Source organism: Seriola aureovittata, chromosome 1, assembly GCF_021018895.1.
Source record: "Seriola aureovittata isolate HTS-2021-v1 ecotype China chromosome 1, ASM2101889v1, whole genome shotgun sequence".
Classification (NCBI taxonomy): domain Eukaryota; kingdom Metazoa; phylum Chordata; class Actinopteri; order Carangiformes; family Carangidae; genus Seriola; species Seriola aureovittata.
Window position 1 is genome coordinate 7330863 of NC_079364.1, and position 18499 is coordinate 7349361.

The 18499-nt window shown below is 39.5% G+C and overlaps 2 protein-coding genes across 2 annotated transcripts; one reads left to right on the forward strand and one right to left on the reverse strand.

Annotated features, from left to right (window-relative positions):
• Window positions 1-95: 95 nt before the first annotated feature.
• LOC130171669 (SH2 domain-containing protein 7-like) lies at window positions 96-5382 on the reverse strand. The gene is made up of 6 exons (XM_056379752.1): window positions 5167-5382; window positions 3399-3488; window positions 3143-3308; window positions 2264-2506; window positions 638-1312; window positions 96-552 (listed from the first exon to the last, which is right to left on the reverse strand). The coding sequence occupies exons 1-6, from the start codon at window positions 5367-5369 to the stop codon at window positions 508-510; spliced, it is 1422 nt and encodes a 473-aa protein (XP_056235727.1). The 5' UTR covers window positions 5370-5382; the 3' UTR covers window positions 96-507.
• A 1752-nt stretch (window positions 5383-7134) lies between these two features.
• On the forward strand, window positions 7135-17359 carry dapk2a (death-associated protein kinase 2a). The gene is made up of 9 exons (XM_056383154.1): window positions 7135-7563; window positions 7788-7909; window positions 9843-10064; window positions 11304-11442; window positions 12541-12670; window positions 13731-13806; window positions 13920-14072; window positions 14243-14288; window positions 15537-17359. The coding sequence occupies exons 2-9, from the start codon at window positions 7848-7850 to the stop codon at window positions 16191-16193; spliced, it is 1485 nt and encodes a 494-aa protein (XP_056239129.1). The 5' UTR covers window positions 7135-7563; window positions 7788-7847; the 3' UTR covers window positions 16194-17359.
• Window positions 17360-18499: the final 1140 nt, after the last annotated feature.

The following is an 18499-nucleotide window of genomic DNA, read 5'->3' on the forward strand; positions in this document are numbered from 1 at the left end:
TGAATTGTTTGAATTGTTTTTGTTTTTCATTTTAAAAGTTAACTTGTGTGAATGTTTGAAAGGATTCAATGAAAAAATACACAAATGACCAAAAACTGTAGCACCTTTTAATGTCCCCACTGCTAAAAATATACTAAAATACTACTACCACCACCACGACAACTACTAATAACAACCATAATGATAATGATAATAGGAAAATGTATCTTAATTCATCTTGTTTGAAAATTTTTATATTGTACGAAACATATTTTATATGTATATTGATACGAAACATGTGAGGAAAATAACCTGAATACACTAAAATGATAACTACTGCTGAATTTATACAGAGTTAATTTTTTTTGTTGCAGTGTTTAGACATCTTACATTATACAGTCTCATACTTAATAAAATACTATTATAATATTTTGATACATTTGTAATACTCATTTAATTTCTAAAAATCAAACGGTCGACTGCGCTTGAACACAAAGTCATCCACATGCCGAGTCCTTTTTGTCGCATTTATTTCTTCATGTAATCAGGAAGGAATTTCTTCCATTTCATGTTCTGCAAACAAAAAAGAAGAAGAGGCATTATATTAGTTATTTTCTGATCTCAACATTAACAACTCTGGTCATTGTGTCTGACTTACATTTTTCCCCCAGGTAGATTTGGACTTCTTAGACTTCATATCATCCAGCGACTCATAAGTGTTGCCTTGGACTGCTGCGGCGGCTTCCCCGGGGATCTGCTCATAGGTGTCATCAGGTAGACCAGCAGGTGTTGGCACCTGGGGTACCTCAGCATACGTGCCATCTCCTTGCTGAGCTGAACTCCCTCCAGGCCCCACAGAGGCCTGGTACAGCGGGTTGGACCTCAACATTTCCAGATCAGCGCTCTGCTGCTCTGACCTGGAGGTGCTCGGCCTCTGAGCTCTGGGATCATGGAGGGAGTAAGTGTGGCAGGTAACTCTCTTCAGTGGAGTGGGTGAATAAGATGCTGATGTTGTGAAGGAGGGACTACTCATCTGGTTAGAGTACTCCTCCTCCTCCATATTGCTGTTGTCCAGTTGTGGCAAAGATTTGCTCCTGCTCTCCACCTGTGTCAGCTCAGAGTATGTGGTACCAGGAGGACAAAGATCCCCAGGATAGCTTGTGTCAGTGGTATTAAATGAGTCTCTGTCTGTCATTGGCACTGGGGTTGTGTTTCCTTGCAGTCTCTCTGATCTGTTTGTCTCAGTTTCACTTGGATGTGAAGTCGTTTCAGGCAAAGATCCACTCAGAGAGAATCCCAGAGGAATGGATCTTTTTGGTACTGGAGGTACACCCTGAAAAACATGAAACAGCAGTTCAATAAGACTAAAAGTGTACAGCCATGCTAGTAGCTCTGTGAGGCTGAGGCTTTGAGCTATGCGCCACTAGCTGGGTTTCCATTGCAGTTTTGTTCAAAATAGAAGCAATGGTCTGTTTCCATCGAGTTATGTTATGTGAATAATGCTGGGTTTTCTCCTCTCGCAATATGATTTTAATTAAGTTTGACAATGGATTCTGTAGTTTAGCATTTGAGTATGCTAGTTTAATGATAACACAAAGTACAGCTGAGGCTAATCGGAATGTCATACATGTATTTGGTCATTAAAGTATCGGGTGAAATAAAACATTTTAAAGGTTTTTGAAAATAGGATCATGGCACTAGATGACACGATAATCCAATATCCAATGTATAATTAAAGCCAATATGTTGGCAAACCAGTGCATTGATTTAACACTACAAACTGTGGACAGGCTGTTTGTGTCATCTAACAATTTTAGTGTATACTCATGTTCTGGCTTTTGTAGTTGGCCTCTGCATCTCAGTGAAAGCACTTTAAATATCTAAACCATTACTGAATAATAATTAACAAAAAAGTACAGTAAGCAAATCTATACAGATCCCTTTCTGCATGACTGAAAGTGATACAAGTTGTGTGTGTAGTCAGGAAAATACACTCAAATTGTATTTTTCTTAACTTTTTAATTACATTTCATCCACCTGTTTAACACCAACTTGTATGTGACTCTGCTATTTTGAGTAATTAATCACAGGTGCAAGTTTTATTGAAGTGTTTTGCTTGTGTAATGTTCTAACAACAGAGTATAGTTTGGTATGAGGTCATGACAAAGCTGGTGAACCTTTGATGATAGATAGAAGAGTGTTTTCACATGCAGCACAATTTTCTTCCTATGCCAACACCTATCTTGAAAATCACCTAATCAGTCAGTTCTAGTTTTTGTCGTACCTGTGAGAGGGACATTGCATCTACAGACACTGTTCCTGTCAGCTTTCTGCTTTTGGATTTAGGTGGCAGTGAGGGTGGCTGCACTGTGGAAGCGTCATTTTGCTGCTGAATCCTTTGATTCTTGCCAGGGTTGCTGTGATGATCCTTTTTCTGGTCCCACAGGTTCCGCAGAGCTTGGACACTCACCCCCGACTTGCCTTTGGTGTTGTAATTCACCACGTCATACAGTTCACCCGTATTTTCCTGAAAATAGCAAGCTGTGTTATTATTACCCTTTATGGCTCTTCACAGGCCCATCTGGCTTCAACAAGGAAAACAAGGGAGACATGTAAATGAGGCATTTCAATGCTGGCAGCAGTCAAATGCAGTGCTAACACGCACACATTGGCAATGTTAACATGTTATAATGGTAACGTAATATAATGGTTGCCATGTTCAGCATTTTAGCTTAGTGGTCAGCAAGCTAACATTTGCTAACTAGTACTAAAAACAAAGTTCAGCTAAGGCTCATGGGATTGTCAGTACCTTCCCAGGTATTTGATCATAAACCAAAGAATTGGACAAACTCGGACTTGATGATTGTGCTAGATGAGACGCCAGAGGATCACCAAAGCCATCAGGATGCATCCTCTGGGCACCATGAATGTAGGTACAAAATATTGTGCCAATCCATCTGGTAGACCATTGAACAGTTGTTGAGCTATTTTAGACTGCATAGGCCAAAGTGATGGCCCACTTTCTCATAATCCATCATGAATGTGCTTGATATAATTTGTGTTATCTCCATATTTCCACATTTACAGTGACTTTACATTGTAAATGATGGATCAATATAAATAACTTATTCAAAATGTATGTGGCTAACAGGGCCCTACTCACTTCATAACAGCTGGAGGTCAGGTATTCTCCAAAGGGCTGGATGGGGCTGACCTTGTAGTGCTCTATCAGCTCTGTGAGACTGTGGTAAGTCTGACAGTCTCCTGATATGACAAACTGCCCATCTTGATTCTGGGTGATGACAAAATGACGGCACCTGTCGTGGCCCCTTTGGAGGAAAATGCACAGGCAGTGAGATGAGTTGGAAAGGCAGTAAAACAATAATTTAACAACATTCAGCAGACTTGGTTTGTCTCACTTGTAGGACAGGATGTAGCCAATGGCTTTATCACTGAGGCGAATGAGAAAACAGCCCAGAGCTTTATCTCTCAGTAGATCTTCCGCGTCCCTGGGGCAGAGAGACAGAGACAGAACCATTTTCACAGACTTGCAGGCAAATTAGATTTAGAAATAACACTGCTATCTCATGAAACCTCCATCCAATTCATATCTCTCTTTTATTCATCACGCAGTGAAAACATAGATTCACTGACACTATATCCATTCCTATTAGGTCCAGAGTCATTGATCCTGTCAAATAAATTGATTTTGCTGTGTGCAAACACTGCCTTTATAATAGGAATCAAGTTGAGTATCTCCTAAAAATGAAAAATTTAATTCCTAAGAAATAAAACACAACTTAACTCAACTCAATTCAATACACTTAGGGCTTTTGCTAATTCAGTCTTACTCACTAAAGCTCATGGTGGCTAATGTTGGCAAACTTGTGTAACTGACATCACTGAGTCAGTTTACTGACTTCATCTCAGGACTTGTTCTCTAAAGTTTAGTTTGTCAGAGATACACATTTAACTGGTTTCATCACAAAATTAAACACCCAATTCAACACGCAGTTATCTCGTAAGTGCCATTTGTGGCCACATTGGCCACCGTTCCACAAAAGCAACATAGTCGTCCTTTATACATATTTCAAATATTGAACTAACCACAGCTGTAGCAAGGATTTTTTCCCCCCTCCAACAGCCCCTTCAGCAAAAACAAAGTTTTCTTTTGCATTTTTTTGGTGTTTGTTTAACTGTTGAACTATGCTTTATATATTTCATTTTTAATTTGAAGGTCAAATGCTAAACGCTATAACTTGAAATACTATATATTTTTTTATAAATACTTTTTTGTTTCCCTAAAAGTACTCTTACTTACAGATACATTTAGTCTAAAAATATGATAACCCCCACCCAAGGTTTCTCAAACCCCTGAGTCACCATACAAAAGGAGGAATGATATCAAATTCATGTCCTGGAGGCAACTACTGAAGCAGGAACTACCACAGAGCTGGTTTTGAGGACCTTGGCAGGTGTTTATATGCCTGTCTGTCTGTGGACAGATTTTGTCACCGATATAGCATCATAACCGTGCAAGATACAGTCGCAAAACTTTACAGTTGTGTAGCTGACATCAAAATGAAGGCCAGTTCAAAGATGGGTGTGGTCTGGCCCATGAGTACTGGGTACTTATCATGGGTTGGACATTGTGGCTAGTATGATCCCATTGCAAGATGGTCTATAGTTATATATTACTTTACCCAGCAGTACATGAAATAGTTCCAGTTAGCTCGACCTTGACCAACGGCAGCAGTAAAATGTTGCTTACACATTAATGCACGTACAGATATCCAGTAGTGGAGTAAAAAATACAATATGCCCCTCTGAATTGCAGTGGAGCAGAATCATAAAGCTACATAAAATGGACATAATAATTAGTACAAATTGACCATGATCTTAGTGTTCTTAGTAGCTAAAGCCCTGCAACCAACACATAAATATACAATGGAAAAACATAATGTTAATGACAGAGATATCAACAGTACGCCTATTCAGAAACCTATTCAAATAAAGCCAAATAAAATACCACAACCTACTAAAACCCACCAGGCCAAAACAAATGCAGCTGTTATGTGCCATAGCACATAGACAGGAGTCTTTAGCTCCCAACAGAAAAAAAAAATACTTCTCACTCCTACACCACAGATCCTGGACCAGGACTCTTCTCTTTTCTGTGTTGCTTACTTTCTCGCAGCGAAGCCTTGAAACCAGTCAGGGAAGTTTCCATTGTTCAGGATGAGCCCTGCTTGCGTCTCAGTGAACCACCTCAGCACCAGCTCCTTTAGGCCTCCCTCTGCTGTATCCATCTGCAGGTCAACACCTAAGTTCTTCTCCATCCTCACACTCTTGTCAGGCGCCGTCAGAATAGTGGTAGCACTGTAGTACATACTCTCTGCTCGGTTGGCATTTAACTCTCAAAAGGAAGACGAGGTGCCTCATTTGACTACCTCTGCTGGGCGTCTCTCTTATCTGAATGGTGGTATTGTTTCAGTTTATCTACCAGTGACTCTTCTACATGTCATCGGGTTGCCAGCTTCATTTTACTATCTGTGTTCCTTGTCCCAGATTGAACTTTAATAGTTTGGTCACATTAGACACAGTAAATTTTTAATTTTATTTGCTTTTATTTTGGTTTGATGTACATTGTAGAGGAGCTGAAGTAGGAAGCAGGGACATGAATGTGTATGTCCGCGCTCAAGAGTGTATTTGTGTTGTTGGGACAAAAATCTGATCACACTCTCATTATATGAGGACAAACAGTCCATCCCAACAAGGTAAACCATTCAAATTTAAGGTTAAGATGTGGGCAACAATTTAGATATCTGGAACCAGATTAATTTTGTAGGTAATTTGGTCATAAAACAAAGTATTGGACAAAGTAAAATCACAGGATTACCAGAGTTATTATGGTGCATCCTGAGGGGACCAAGAATGTCTGCACCAGATTCCATAGAAAGTTTTCCAATGTTTATCAAAAGATTTTGCTCAAATGTCAACCTCAGGTTGGTGCTAGAGGAAAAGTCAGAGAAACACCAAAGACATTAGAATTCATCCTCTTAGAACCTTGAATATCTGAAGCAGAATTCATGACAGTCCTTTCAGTAATTGTCAAGATATTTCACTCCAAACCAAAACTGCCATCCTTATGTAGGCACTAGAGGAAAAGTCAGAAAATCACCAAAGTTATTAGGAATCCTCCTCTTGGGGACATGAATGTATGTGACAAAATTTCCTGGCATCCATCCACTTGACTTAAGTGGCGGACCGACTGACAGACCAACATTGCCATGTTACACTGTCACCACACCGCACAGTTCAAATGCCTTTTTGGCTGAAAGTGGCACCACATTAACATTGATAGTTTTTTTTTTTTTTTTTTTTTTTCAAAATTGAAGGGGTTCATTCTCTTGGGAGCATGAATGGTTCAGGAGTGGTGTTATAGAGGGAAAGCTGGGTGGGTCAACAAAACTGTGATTTATCCCCCGTGTACCACTGATGTCCTTGGGTATCCTTAAGATTTATGGATCCACTAGATGGGAAAATTAATGCAATATTTGGGGAAATTGTATTGGCTGTATACATGGATGTATTACTGAGCAAGCCTACTGGACCCAGATGAGAGCCTCTGTTTTATGTCTCTTGAGAGATAACATTGCTTGATTGGAACCGAAATGTAAGGGGAGGAGTCACAGCTCAAATCTGAACAAGTTGGATAGTTTAGCAAAGTACAGAGAAAAGGGTAGTCAAGTTTTATTTGAAGGAAGGGGTGGGAGTGTAAAACAAACAATCAAAACAAAACTGATGGTCTTCATTCATCAGAATTTGTACTTTCCTTAATAAGCTATACTTTTTCAGGGAGTGAAGCCTAAATACAGATAAATTGAATTTATCAAAATAAATTAAAAAATAATAAATGTTTTAATTAATCAGCACTATTAAGATAATAAATACATTTAAAACTATTTATTTTCACAATTGACAGCTGGAGCGCGCGACACCTCAGGCGCGAGCTGCACAGACGGTCGAGCAAGGGACAAGGCACGCCCACAGCAAGAGTGTCTTTAACGGCAACACGCTGAAGCCAAGTCAGTTATAATATTGCAAATATTTGTTTACATATCTGCAAAGACACTCTTCTGATTCAACACTTCTGAATGTATGGCACGAGTCGTAACGTTTCAGTTTTCAATTCGTCATCAAATGAATACACCTAATGATCGTATTTTCTAAAAATAAGGTGTCATACTTTGTTTCATATCAACCTGAACAAATGAGAAACGAATACAGTTTATACTCTACACTACCGACTGTTGACATTAAACTGTGGGCATTAAGGGAACATTAGCTATAGCATTAGGTTACATTTTCAAAAATGTACAAATTTCACGAGGTTATAACCAATGCCACATTAAATTAATAGTTTTCTGAATGAAGTTATGTATGGCGCCCTCTCATGCCAGAGAGCGGGATGTATTTGGACATTGTAGATCCCTCGTGGTCTGTACACAACACAGAGACCTAACAGGACAGGAGGAGGACATGGTGTCACCGTCAAAAGTTGTACCGAGTATTTTTGACACGGTAAGACGTTTATTCACGAATGATATTGTGTATTATCTATAGCCGGTGACTACTTCGGGTAGCGTTTACAGGAGCACAACCCGAGGCGACAGTTGGAGGCAACAGCAATGACAGTTTCTTCACAGACTAGCTTCATTTACCTTCGTTGTCATGTCTCAGTGATGCTGTTAAAAAAAGTTGTGAAAACTTTTTACAATTATTAAATAACTGGTTTGTTATTACAGGATAACAGAAAGGAAACCTAAGTATCATCCTAACTACAAACATCAGCGAGGACTGCAGCCATGGACCCTTTCAAACAACAGAGAGTGGAGGATTTCTATGAAATCGGTGAAGAGTTGGGAAGGTACAGTAATGCACGTATCTCTACTCATTTACTTCTTATTGCTGAAGCAAGTGTATTAAAGTACACAGTATTGTATTTGTTTGAGGTTTAATATGAATACTGGTGGGTTGTTAAATGTAAATCAGAAAATCCAAAGAATGACAGTGTGAATGAGGACACTTTACCTTAAAACTGATAATGCATTGACGCATTGCAAAAACTTTTTTTTAATGTTGTATGTTTAAAGAAACTCATGAAGAATCTGGTGATGTTGATGGGAATCTATCTTTTATCTTTAATCTTGTTTTGTTGAAGGACATACAGCATACATGGCTCATTAGAAAATATTTGGAAAGGCAGTTGTGCAGGAAATATTTACAACTTCATTGTGTCATTTCATAACATAACTGCCCTATTATCTCAGTGTTGGACAGTGTCATCTTTAATGTTGATATACAGAGGGCAACTGTGATCATCATAAAGAGACCCTCAATGTAGAGTTATTTGTAAAAACAATTTTAAAAAGGCTTTTTCCTGTGGTAGAATATATAAAGTTATAATAAGATTAGAGAGGTTGCATAGCTCAGCAGTATTAACTAGCATGTAGGTCACTGCATCAAGCATTTATTCCTGTGCTATGACAATATGGAATAGACACCGAATCATTAACTGCAGGCTACACATGCTCCCTGCATCTGTGAAATGTCTTTTTATTCTCATTGATGGCTTTAAACAGTGTTAAAACAAAGCTTCTCCTCTGACTGTTGATTTCTGGAACATGTGCAAAATATAAAGTAATGTTTCTATAAATCACTGATTGCACAGGAATATTTTAACAGAAAAAATAAACTGGTGTGTGTTTTAGGCCTAGTTTTATTGCTTTGCATTGCCAAGTGGAGACAACTGTTATGCCTGTCATGCTGCTTTTTAAAGGAGTCCTCTATCTTTAGCTGTGGCTATATCTGCCCTCAGGCTGGCTGCAGAGAAGGAAGTAGAGTGTTAGCTTACAAACCATTCAACCAGGGGAAAAAAAAGTTACGGCTGTACGGTCATATCATGTTTGAATTTTAAATACTTAAATCCACCAAAGTGTTTGCTTGTATTGAGTAAGTGTGAGTATCTGTGAGTGTCAGGCTGATCATGTTTGCTGCAGAATATGTGCAACACTATAAATAGACAGAAGTGGTAGTGAAACTTTAATCACAAGCCGACCACTGCACCGCAGCATGAGTTGTTGTGGGGTGCACAATATTCTGTGAGCAATACAACCAAACAAGTTTAAAAATTGATGGAAGCACCCCCTTCAGGCCAAGCTGTGTACTGTGTACCTTTTTAGTTTTCTGTGTGAAGTTAGAAGTTGTATGTTGATGTTGTGGGCTTAGAAGAAGATCGACTCAGAGGAAGAAAAATATACTGTCTTCTACACTGAGGGTTAAATACTCACCACTTCATCCAAAAGACATCCTGTTATTGGCTCGGCTAAATTCAGCTGAGCTGGAAATGTAGAACAATTAGAGCTTCAACTATGAATCAATAAACAGAAAATGAATGAACTATTGGAAATTTATACAAAATTAATTATGCAAATATGCCAAATTTTAAAGACGATATGTACTGAGTGGGATATTTTACATTTGAAAAATTGTTGTGATTCTTCTCTGATGGTCTGATGGACAAACTATGTAATGGAGACACTGTTTTTAAATGACGTCAAACATATCTTTGGCATGTCTTGTTACTTACTGGCTGAAATACAAGCAGATACAATATACAGTATATCTCTGATAAATCACCTCAGCTGATATTGTCTCATTGCAGTCTAAATGTCTAAAAGTCTCTAAATGTAACTACCAGCATTTCATCTATACTACATCTGTATGTTTGTCAATAGTTCATAGAAAAGCACATTAAGTCACTTTTTCTCAAGGATTTTTCTTTCTTCTGTGTGTTACAGTGGCCAGTTTGCCATCGTGAAGCAATGCAGAGAGAAAAGTACGGGTTTGCAATTCGCTGCCAAGTTCATCAAGAAGCGGCAGAGCATTGCCAGTTCTCGAGGAGTACGGCGGGAGGAGATAGAGCGGGAAGTGTACATCCTGCAGCAGATCCAGCACCCCAACATTGTCACGCTACACGACGTCTATGAGAACCGCACTGATGTGGTGCTCATCCTGGAGCTGTGAGTCACCAGGATTATAGGTCAGGTTATAGGTACCGGGTACTGCACAACAGACTAGACACCATTGTGTAATGGGATCACAGCAGGCGCAACGCCCGTTAGCACGTTGATAGATAGATGAACCAGAAACTATAAGACAGAAACTATAACCTGCGAGTTCTGGGTGCAGAGTAGTAAAGAGTTGTACAACACCAGGGGCCAGATGCATAGGGGCGTAGATTCATGACTAAAACTATGTGTATGCACAAAACCAGAAATATGGGTACGCATTCTTTTTGTCAAAATTATAAATTTGTGCATTCGCATGTTCCACTTTATGAATCTCACTTATTGAGAAATTGGGCACATCTGCACAAGCCTCATTTCCACTCCCACAATTAGCCATAAATGGATGAAGACACTCCCGTAATTAATCAGTTTGCATAAAAAAACACTGTCTCTGCCACAAGTTAACAGGCACAGAAAAGAAAGCCAAGGAAGTAATGTAATTTCACTGACTGCGAAACTGAGGCTCTCACAAATGGGAAGCAAAAACATGCATCAGTTTACTTTAGTACAACCACTCCAAATGTAAAGTCCTGTTTTACTCTGAGCCTAATTTATTGAGACGAAAGAGTCTTAATTAGGCTACCAGACATGTGTCTAAAATTGTGATTAGTAAATATTAAAATAGTAATGAAACAGTTTACAGAATGCCTCACAATTAATAATAAGATATTGAATGAGACACTGAGCACACAAACACAATTATTTCCATTTATGAATTGTGAAATTGTTGTTGCTGTATAAACGGCAAAACTTGCACTAATAATAATGACTGCGAGCTCTGAAATTTGTTTCATTTTATGTTGAGTTATGTGTCTCTGCTTATTTTGTATTTTCACTTCACTGTAACTTGGATTGCTCTGGAAAACCATGTGTACGCATGGTCAAAAGAATGTGTGAGGTTCTGTGTTTATAAATACCAATTTATGTGCTGGAAATTGCGTACACATGGTTTGGTTTGCACGTGACCCCAGGACCAGGAAACAGCAGCATGATTGATTTTATTATTTACAAGTGCTTTTCCCCCCGTATCAGGTCAAAATGGCTTCACTGTAAAAGACCTACATGTGGGCATGGATTATCATTGTTCTACCATATGACCACACTTACATTAGGACACATTTTAATGCTGATTTGAATGTTGCAGTGTGACCCTGCACTGATGTAGTTGGATGATAAGTGTCTGTGCTCCAGGGTCTCTGGAGGGGAGCTGTTTGATTTCTTGGCGCAGAAGGAGTCTCTGAGCGAGGAGGAGGCCACTCAATTCATCAAGCAAATCCTCGAGGGGGTAAACTACCTCCACGCCAGGAAAATCGCCCACTTTGATCTCAAGGTTTGTCCAGTCTAGATATGCGACGTTTTTTTTGAACATTTTTACATTTCTGGGCCGTGAAGGTCAGAGGGTCATGGTAAAATCACAGCGACCTCAATTTAACCGTGACATTTTTTTGAAAAGCTTGTTTCATGCTCAGAGTTTATTGCTCAGGATAATTCAGCATTGTTTGTAAAACTTTTCCATAAAATGCTATAGAAGTTGTATTAGGAGAACGTTATTATATTTGAATATTAAACTATAAAGGAAATAGACCATTAGACATCACATTTTGTTTTTCTGCTTCTTAACTGAACACCAACAGTTTAAATGTAAAAGGGACCATATGTCAACAAACAACAAGGTCAAAGAAAAGCTGAAAATAATGGTCTAAAGACCTAAAACTTATCTGGAGGTCACATCAGTAATTAACAAGCAGCTGACGGTTTCTGTTTTTTATTCCCTCCTGAAACAGAAAAACATGGTGTGTGTTCTGTTCATCTTTCACATCTTTGTTCATTGTTTACTGAATTTCAGATTAAATTACTTTCTCAACACAACAGAGGATGAAAACTAATGGAAGCTTTTGAGACAGTAAAGTCTCACCATAGCAGTTCTTGGGCTTTTGATCAGATCAGATCCTCATTAGAAGATGGAGTTTGCCAGTTGTCAGTTATATCCCTTTGTTCTGAGGAACAGAATGTCTTCAGATGTCTTCTCATCCATGTTTGCTTAAAACCTGGATAACAGAAAAACTAGAATACTAATTGTTGTTCTTCTCCTCTTCCTCAGGGAGCTTGTTAGTGTACACTGCAGAACAAAATGTTACTTTAACACAAAGTACACTAACACGCAAAAAATATGCAAGGGAGATTTGTGCCACTAGGTGGAGCAATTAGCTGTGAGCGAGTTGTGTGCACAGTAACTCTGAAATGAGCAGCTGTTTCCTGCAGCTTGACTAACAGTTTTACACCTTATGAATGCTCTCGCTGTTTTGTTGTGTGTTTTTGAATGAAAGAATTTCACGAGGGGAATGTATAATAGTTAATGTCATGTATTTCTGTTTAGGAAGGTGGTTCTCAAACATATTCTCAGTAAAATTTCTTCTCTCGTCTGCAGCCTGAAAACATTATGCTCCTGGACAAGAACGTACCGCTTCCGAGAATCAAACTGATTGACTTTGGTCTGGCTCACAAGATTGAAGCTGGGGTTGAGTTCAAAAACATCTTTGGGACACCTGAGTTTGTTGGTAAGATGAGCTTTTTTTTTTTCTTTTTTTTTTCAATCCACTGCTCAGCGACCTACACTGGTTTCCCATGGCCGCTCAAATCAAATTCAAGTCACTAGTTCTTACCTTCAGAGCGACTTCTGGCTCTGCACCATCTACTTGAACTCAATCATACGGCCTTATGCTCCTTCTCGGCCACGATGTTCCTCCAAGGAATGTCGTCTGGTATTGCCATCTCTGAACACAAGACAATCTCAGTCCATGCTGTTCTGGTCTGTGGTGGAACAAGATACTGAATGTTATTAGAGCAGGGGCGTCCTTCTCTATCTTCAATAATCTGTTCAAGACTCCTCTCTTCAGAGCAACTGCAACACCCTCACATGTCTAACTAGCATTTACTATGCGCTTTCACTGCACCTCTTTACCTGATGTCCTAGCACTTATTGAATTGATGTAGTACTGATTACTTACAACAAGATCTCCTACTGCTCTGAAGCTTTAGTGTTCTCTCCCTCACTTGAAAATGGCTCTGGATAAAAGCATCTGCCAAATGAGTGAATGTAAATGTCTCGTCTCGTCGTCTCCCGCTTATCCGGATCCGGGTCGCGGGGGCAGCAGCCTCAACAGAGAGGTCCAGACGGCCCTCTCCCCAGCCACTTCCACCAGTTCCTCCGGGAGAATCCCGAGGCGTTCCAAGGCCAGCCGAGAGATATAATCCCTCCAGCGTGTCCTTGGTCGACCTCGAGGGCTCCTCCCGGTGGGACATGCCCGAAACACCTCCCCAGGGAGGCGTCCAGGAGGCATCCTCACCAGATGCCCGAACCACCTCAACTGGCTCCTCTCGACATGGAGGAGCAGCGGCTCTACTCCGAGTCCCTCCCGGATGACCTTTGCTATTTAGCATAATAATCATGACTCTGTTTAACAACTTAATACTTCACTCATTCACTGTAGGGGCAATATGAGTATTCGATATATAATCTTGAATAAACCAAATTTACAACAATAAGACGAAGAGCAAGAGGTGTATTTAAAAAAAAATCTTTAACAGTGTTGCTTTTTGCCTGTTTTGCCTTTTAAGCACCGGAGATTGTCAACTATGAGCCACTGGGATTAGAAGCAGACATGTGGAGCATCGGGGTCATCACCTACATCCTGCAAGTGCAACACAAACAACATAATGTCACATACAGTAAAATATACATTGTACAGAAGCTTCCTTCAAACAGGATGATAAACTGGAGGATCTCTCTTTAATGTTTTGTTCCAGGCTGAGCGGTGCCTCACCTTTCCTGGGGGAGACCAAACAGGACACACTGGGCAACATTTCAGCCATAAACTATGAGTTTGATGAAGAGTTCTTCTGTCATACCAGCGAGCTGGCCAAGAAATTCATCAGCCAGTTGCTGGAGAAAGATAAGAAGTAAGAGCTCAATCATAACAAAGCGGATGGGATTTTCCTCAGGGCAAACCTGTGTTAGTACACGACAGTTAACCCTGTGCTTTTCTTTTTTAATATCTTCCAGAATCATTCACCCCTCTGTCATAATGATAGTTAAGTAAAATTATTTGGGCTTTTTTTTCCTCTCACAGGAAAAGATTAACAATTCAAGATGCTCTCAATCACCCGTGGATCAAGGTAAAATGAAAACTTCCTTTAAATTTGTATTTTACCACAGAGAGAGAGACACGTGGTATTGCAGCCTGAATTAGAAATACATTTTTTCATTAAAAATACACATAAAATATTTTTTGTAAAGATATATATGTTTTGCGAATTATTTTTTATCGTTTCTATGAAATGCAAAGAAAGCAACTCTGAGTTAAAAGGTATAAGAACAGATAAAATAAATAGAAATAAATAAAAAAAATAAATAGAAATAGTCCCAGGCTCATCTCCACAGTCAAACCTGTGACATATTAAACAAAACGGTAAACTAACAACAACAGCAACATTATAAATATAATAACAACAGCCATAGTTATCTTCATCATCATTTAAGATTTACAAAAAGAAAATTATGTCTATGTGTCTACCTTTTAACCGTCCCATGTGAACACTTCTGACTCTGGTTACTTATGAAGATGGTTTCATAAAAACAAAACTACTATGTAAAATGGTTATTCAGTCCATTTATATTGAATTCCATGTTTGCTGCAGCAGTACCTTGCAGTGGAAAGGCTTTTCAGCAGCTAAGACTGGAAGACTGATAATGTGGAGGTGAAGCTGGTTCTGGTACCAGATTTATGTCAGAGAGATGATTTATGTTCTAAAATGATCCTGAGCACCTGCTCAAATCAACATCACAGAACCAGTTCTAGATGAGAACTGAAACAAACTAGACTGTAGAAGTATGTTAAGCTTAATAGAGCCTGAGAGTATCTGCATATGGTTTGTATATGTTTTGTTTTTTACGTCTTTACTTAGTAATCTTCATTTAAAGTCTGAATTAAACTCCCAATACTTGCATATGTTCTTATGCAGTCATATGTACTGTATTCTTTACATTGTTGACCTAAAACATCTTATTTTGTGATGAAAGATGAATTCGGGCTGAAATACCACAAAATGTATGATGTGTAGTTGTGGACAAACAAATGATCTTATAAATTATAATGTGTGTGTTTCACTTGATATTTGTTGTTATTACTAAACCCCTAATATGATGGTAGTGGCAGAGCCTAAAAGTTTTCAGAGGGTTGAAGAAGACTGTTCACTTTGAGGAGGTACTGGTGTCCTGTTTAGTTTTTTTCTCCATAGTGTGGTGCCATAGGCAACAATGGTTATAATTACAGGTCATCTAATCAGGCAAATAATGAGCACTAATGACACGATTGCAGACTCAGTGGCCAAAAGTAATTAACACTTCCTCTTTAAACCCTTTAGTCCAATGAGCACAAGGAGGAAAATAAAGCCCAGGAGCCAAAGAAACGAGAGCGGCGCCAGCTGAAGACCAAGCGCCTCAGGGAGTACACTATCAAGTCGCACTCGAGCATGCCACCCAACAACACCTATGTAAACTTTGAGCGCTTCGCCCAGGTGGTGGAGGACATTGACCAGATGGAAAGCTCGTTTGTTAGCCTGGCGGTAGCCCACGACTCTCTGCAGGAAGATATCGATGCCATGGTCTCTATATACAATGAAAAGGAGGCCTGGTACAAGGAGGAGAGTGAGGAAGTGCGCCACGACCTCTCGCAAATCCGCTATGAGTTCCGTAAGGTGGAGGCCTTGAAGAGGAGCCTGCAGGATGACATGCAGGCCTTCAGCTGTGGTCTCAGTGCCATCAGCAGCCGCTACCAGGAGAGACAGAACCACTTTGATGCACTGCGCTTTGAGCTTAGCAACGAGCTGAAATGGGTGCAGGAGGAGATGAGCTCATTTCCCATGGATGGAGGCGGTGGAGGGTACCCCAACTGCAACTTCTCCACTGTCTTCAATAATGACGTGAATGAAGCCCTGAAAGAGCTGCTGAACCGTTCCTGTGGAGGAGAGCTGATGTCTGGGATCAACTTGGACTTTACTGAAACTGGACAGCAAAGATAAATGCCTAGTACTGCGCAGTTCTTTAAAGGTCCCATATTGTATAAAGGTAGATGTCCATGTCTTTTTTGATTATAAAGCAGGTCTAGGTTCTATATTAATACTGTGAAAGTATCAAAGCGCTCAGTCCACAGAGAAATGCACGCAGCCTGTATTCAGACAATGAGCTTTAAAACCAGCCGTCAGGACTTTTGTAACTTTGTGATATCACAACAAAGCAGTCACCAAGCCCCGCCCACCTGGACCCACCATCCAACCTTTCATGATTTGGTTTCTCTGAGCCAATCAGAAGAGAGGCTCAGAGCCTCCTCTCTTCTGATTGGCTCACTGACATGTTGTTACTAGAGCTCCAGAGAGAAGGCAGAGAGAGGAGATGTAAAACTACACTGAGATGGTTTTGGGTTCTTTGAACCACAAATATATCTTATGGATCAACATTTAATAAAACACAGGGAAAGTGTAAAATATGGGACTGTTAAAAAACATTCAATGTCACAGCAGTGACTAGTGAAGGTGCAGGAGGGAGGCCTGTGTCAGGCCCTAAAGGAGAATAAAATTTACACAAACAGAAGTAGAAGTATTATCTTACTTTTTGCAAGCAAATTCTAATACATATTATGCTGAAAAAAATAATATGGACAAAAAACTGTATCCTCACACACAGTGCCATGTTCAACAGTAGGTTCTGTGCATAATTTTTAGGGGTCCAAGCAGCAAATACTTTAATATAAGATTATATCTCAGAATCGGCTCAATGTATTCTGTCCAGGCATAAAGTTTGGTAATGTACCACATTTCAGGCAAAGGACAGCAACAAAGGATAATTAAACTGTCTATTTCTGCAGAACATTTATTATCATTTTGTACACTAATTATTGATCATAGTTAGTGTTGCATTATATTTGGCTTTGCTTGATATTTATGTGACATTTCAGGCCTAAGTAACCTTTTCCTTGTATAAATGAGTAATGAGTATTTTCACAAAGCCAATAGCTTTTTAGAAAGGGTAGAAAATGATTAAAAGATTAGTGTTTGCTTGCATCCACCCCATATATATACACACATAAATTATATATACACATACAGTATATATATGTGTGTATGTACTGTATATGTGTCTGTGTATATGTCAAGAGAATATACAGTGTTTTACCACCCTCTCACCTCCATTCTGCTTTCATTTTGTGGCTCTCATTCCCTCTTTTCTCCCTGCTCTAAGACTATAACCCACTTCATCCGTTGTGCATTGGCAGTCTTTTCTCACCTCCACATAATGACTCCGGACCACAGGACATCTTCCATTGGCTATCTCATACAATTAAAGCTGCCTGGCAGCTCTTGACAAACCACAGAGGTAAATAGGGATTAGAGATGTTCTTTCTCTGTGGCTTATTACATCTTGCTGGATTACTGGTCATCGTTGTTTCTTTGTTTGCTTTTGACTGTAAGGGGTCCGTCATGAACCATTTCCCTACTAGAGTGCCTGTTAATGGCTTTTTAGCACCGTCTCATCTCTGGTACCTGTGAAGTTCTATTATCCCAAAGGAGCTGAAAGTCAGTGGAGACATTACTTTCTACAGGAACTCTCTGGGTATCAGAAGATCAGGTTAAATAGACCAGTCTGCCTGTGAAAACAACACCCTGTCATAGCCCTCAAAGGATCACAACCTGACTCACTCTCTGGTTTATTCATCTCAACCACTTTTGGACCAGGTGGAACATGGTACATGTTGTGATATGATCATCTAGGGAATCTAAATGATGATAAATTATGTTAAAAGCCACACTATTTGTCATGATATTTGGTACTGTAAACACATCCATGTCCTCAGAATGGACTGTAATAACTTTGGTGATCCCTTAACTTCTCCTCTAGCACCATCTTGTGGTCAAAATTATAATTTGTCCTATAGTTTGCTTTAGAACCAAACACCTGCAAAACGAATGACATTACCATCAGGTTCAGGCTCCCTCTGCCAGGCACCCTCTAACCACTACAATTCAGTTGTTGCCCCTGCAGGAGAGAGACAACAATGCAGCTTGGGGGCATTCTGGTTGCCTGGTGGTTTAAGACACTGACTTCATGACATCTTTTGTTCAAGTCCATCAAGGGTCATCCTCATCAATCTCAAAGTAAGTGCAGGGTAGCCTGTACATGTAGCTATGGTTTCAGAAAAAGAAAACAGCCAGGGAAACCTCTGCTCTAAAAAAAAAAAAAACTAAAACTGAGTTGTAATATGGTAATCTGTGGTGTATGCTGTAAATTCACTTAGTTTACAGTAAACACTAAAAACATCTTTCCAAAAAGA

What these genes read in the sequence shown, in the direction of transcription:
- dapk2a (XM_056383154.1), top strand. Translation starts at nt 7,848, where the DNA reads ATGGACCCTTTCAAACAACAGAGAGTGGAGGATTTCTATGAAATCGGT. An exon ending in TCGCCCACTTTGATCTCAAG is followed by an intron (nt 11,443 to 12,540) that starts GTTTGTCCAGTC and finishes TCTCGTCTGCAG; the next exon opens with CCTGAAAACATTATGCTCCT. An exon ending in TTGCTGGAGAAAGATAAGAA is followed by an intron (nt 14,073 to 14,242) that starts GTAAGAGCTCAA and finishes TTCCTCTCACAG; the next exon opens with GAAAAGATTAACAATTCAAG.
- LOC130171669 (XM_056379752.1), bottom strand. Translation starts at nt 5,369, where the DNA reads ATGTACTACAGTGCTACCACTATTCTGACGGCGCCTGACAAGAGTGTG. An exon ending in GGCTACATCCTGTCCTACAA is followed by an intron (nt 3,309 to 3,398) that starts GTGAGACAAACC and finishes TTTCCTCCAAAG; the next exon opens with GGGCCACGACAGGTGCCGTC. An exon ending in TGACCTCCAGCTGTTATGAA is followed by an intron (nt 2,507 to 3,142) that starts GTGAGTAGGGCC and finishes TGCTATTTTCAG; the next exon opens with GAAAATACGGGTGAACTGTA.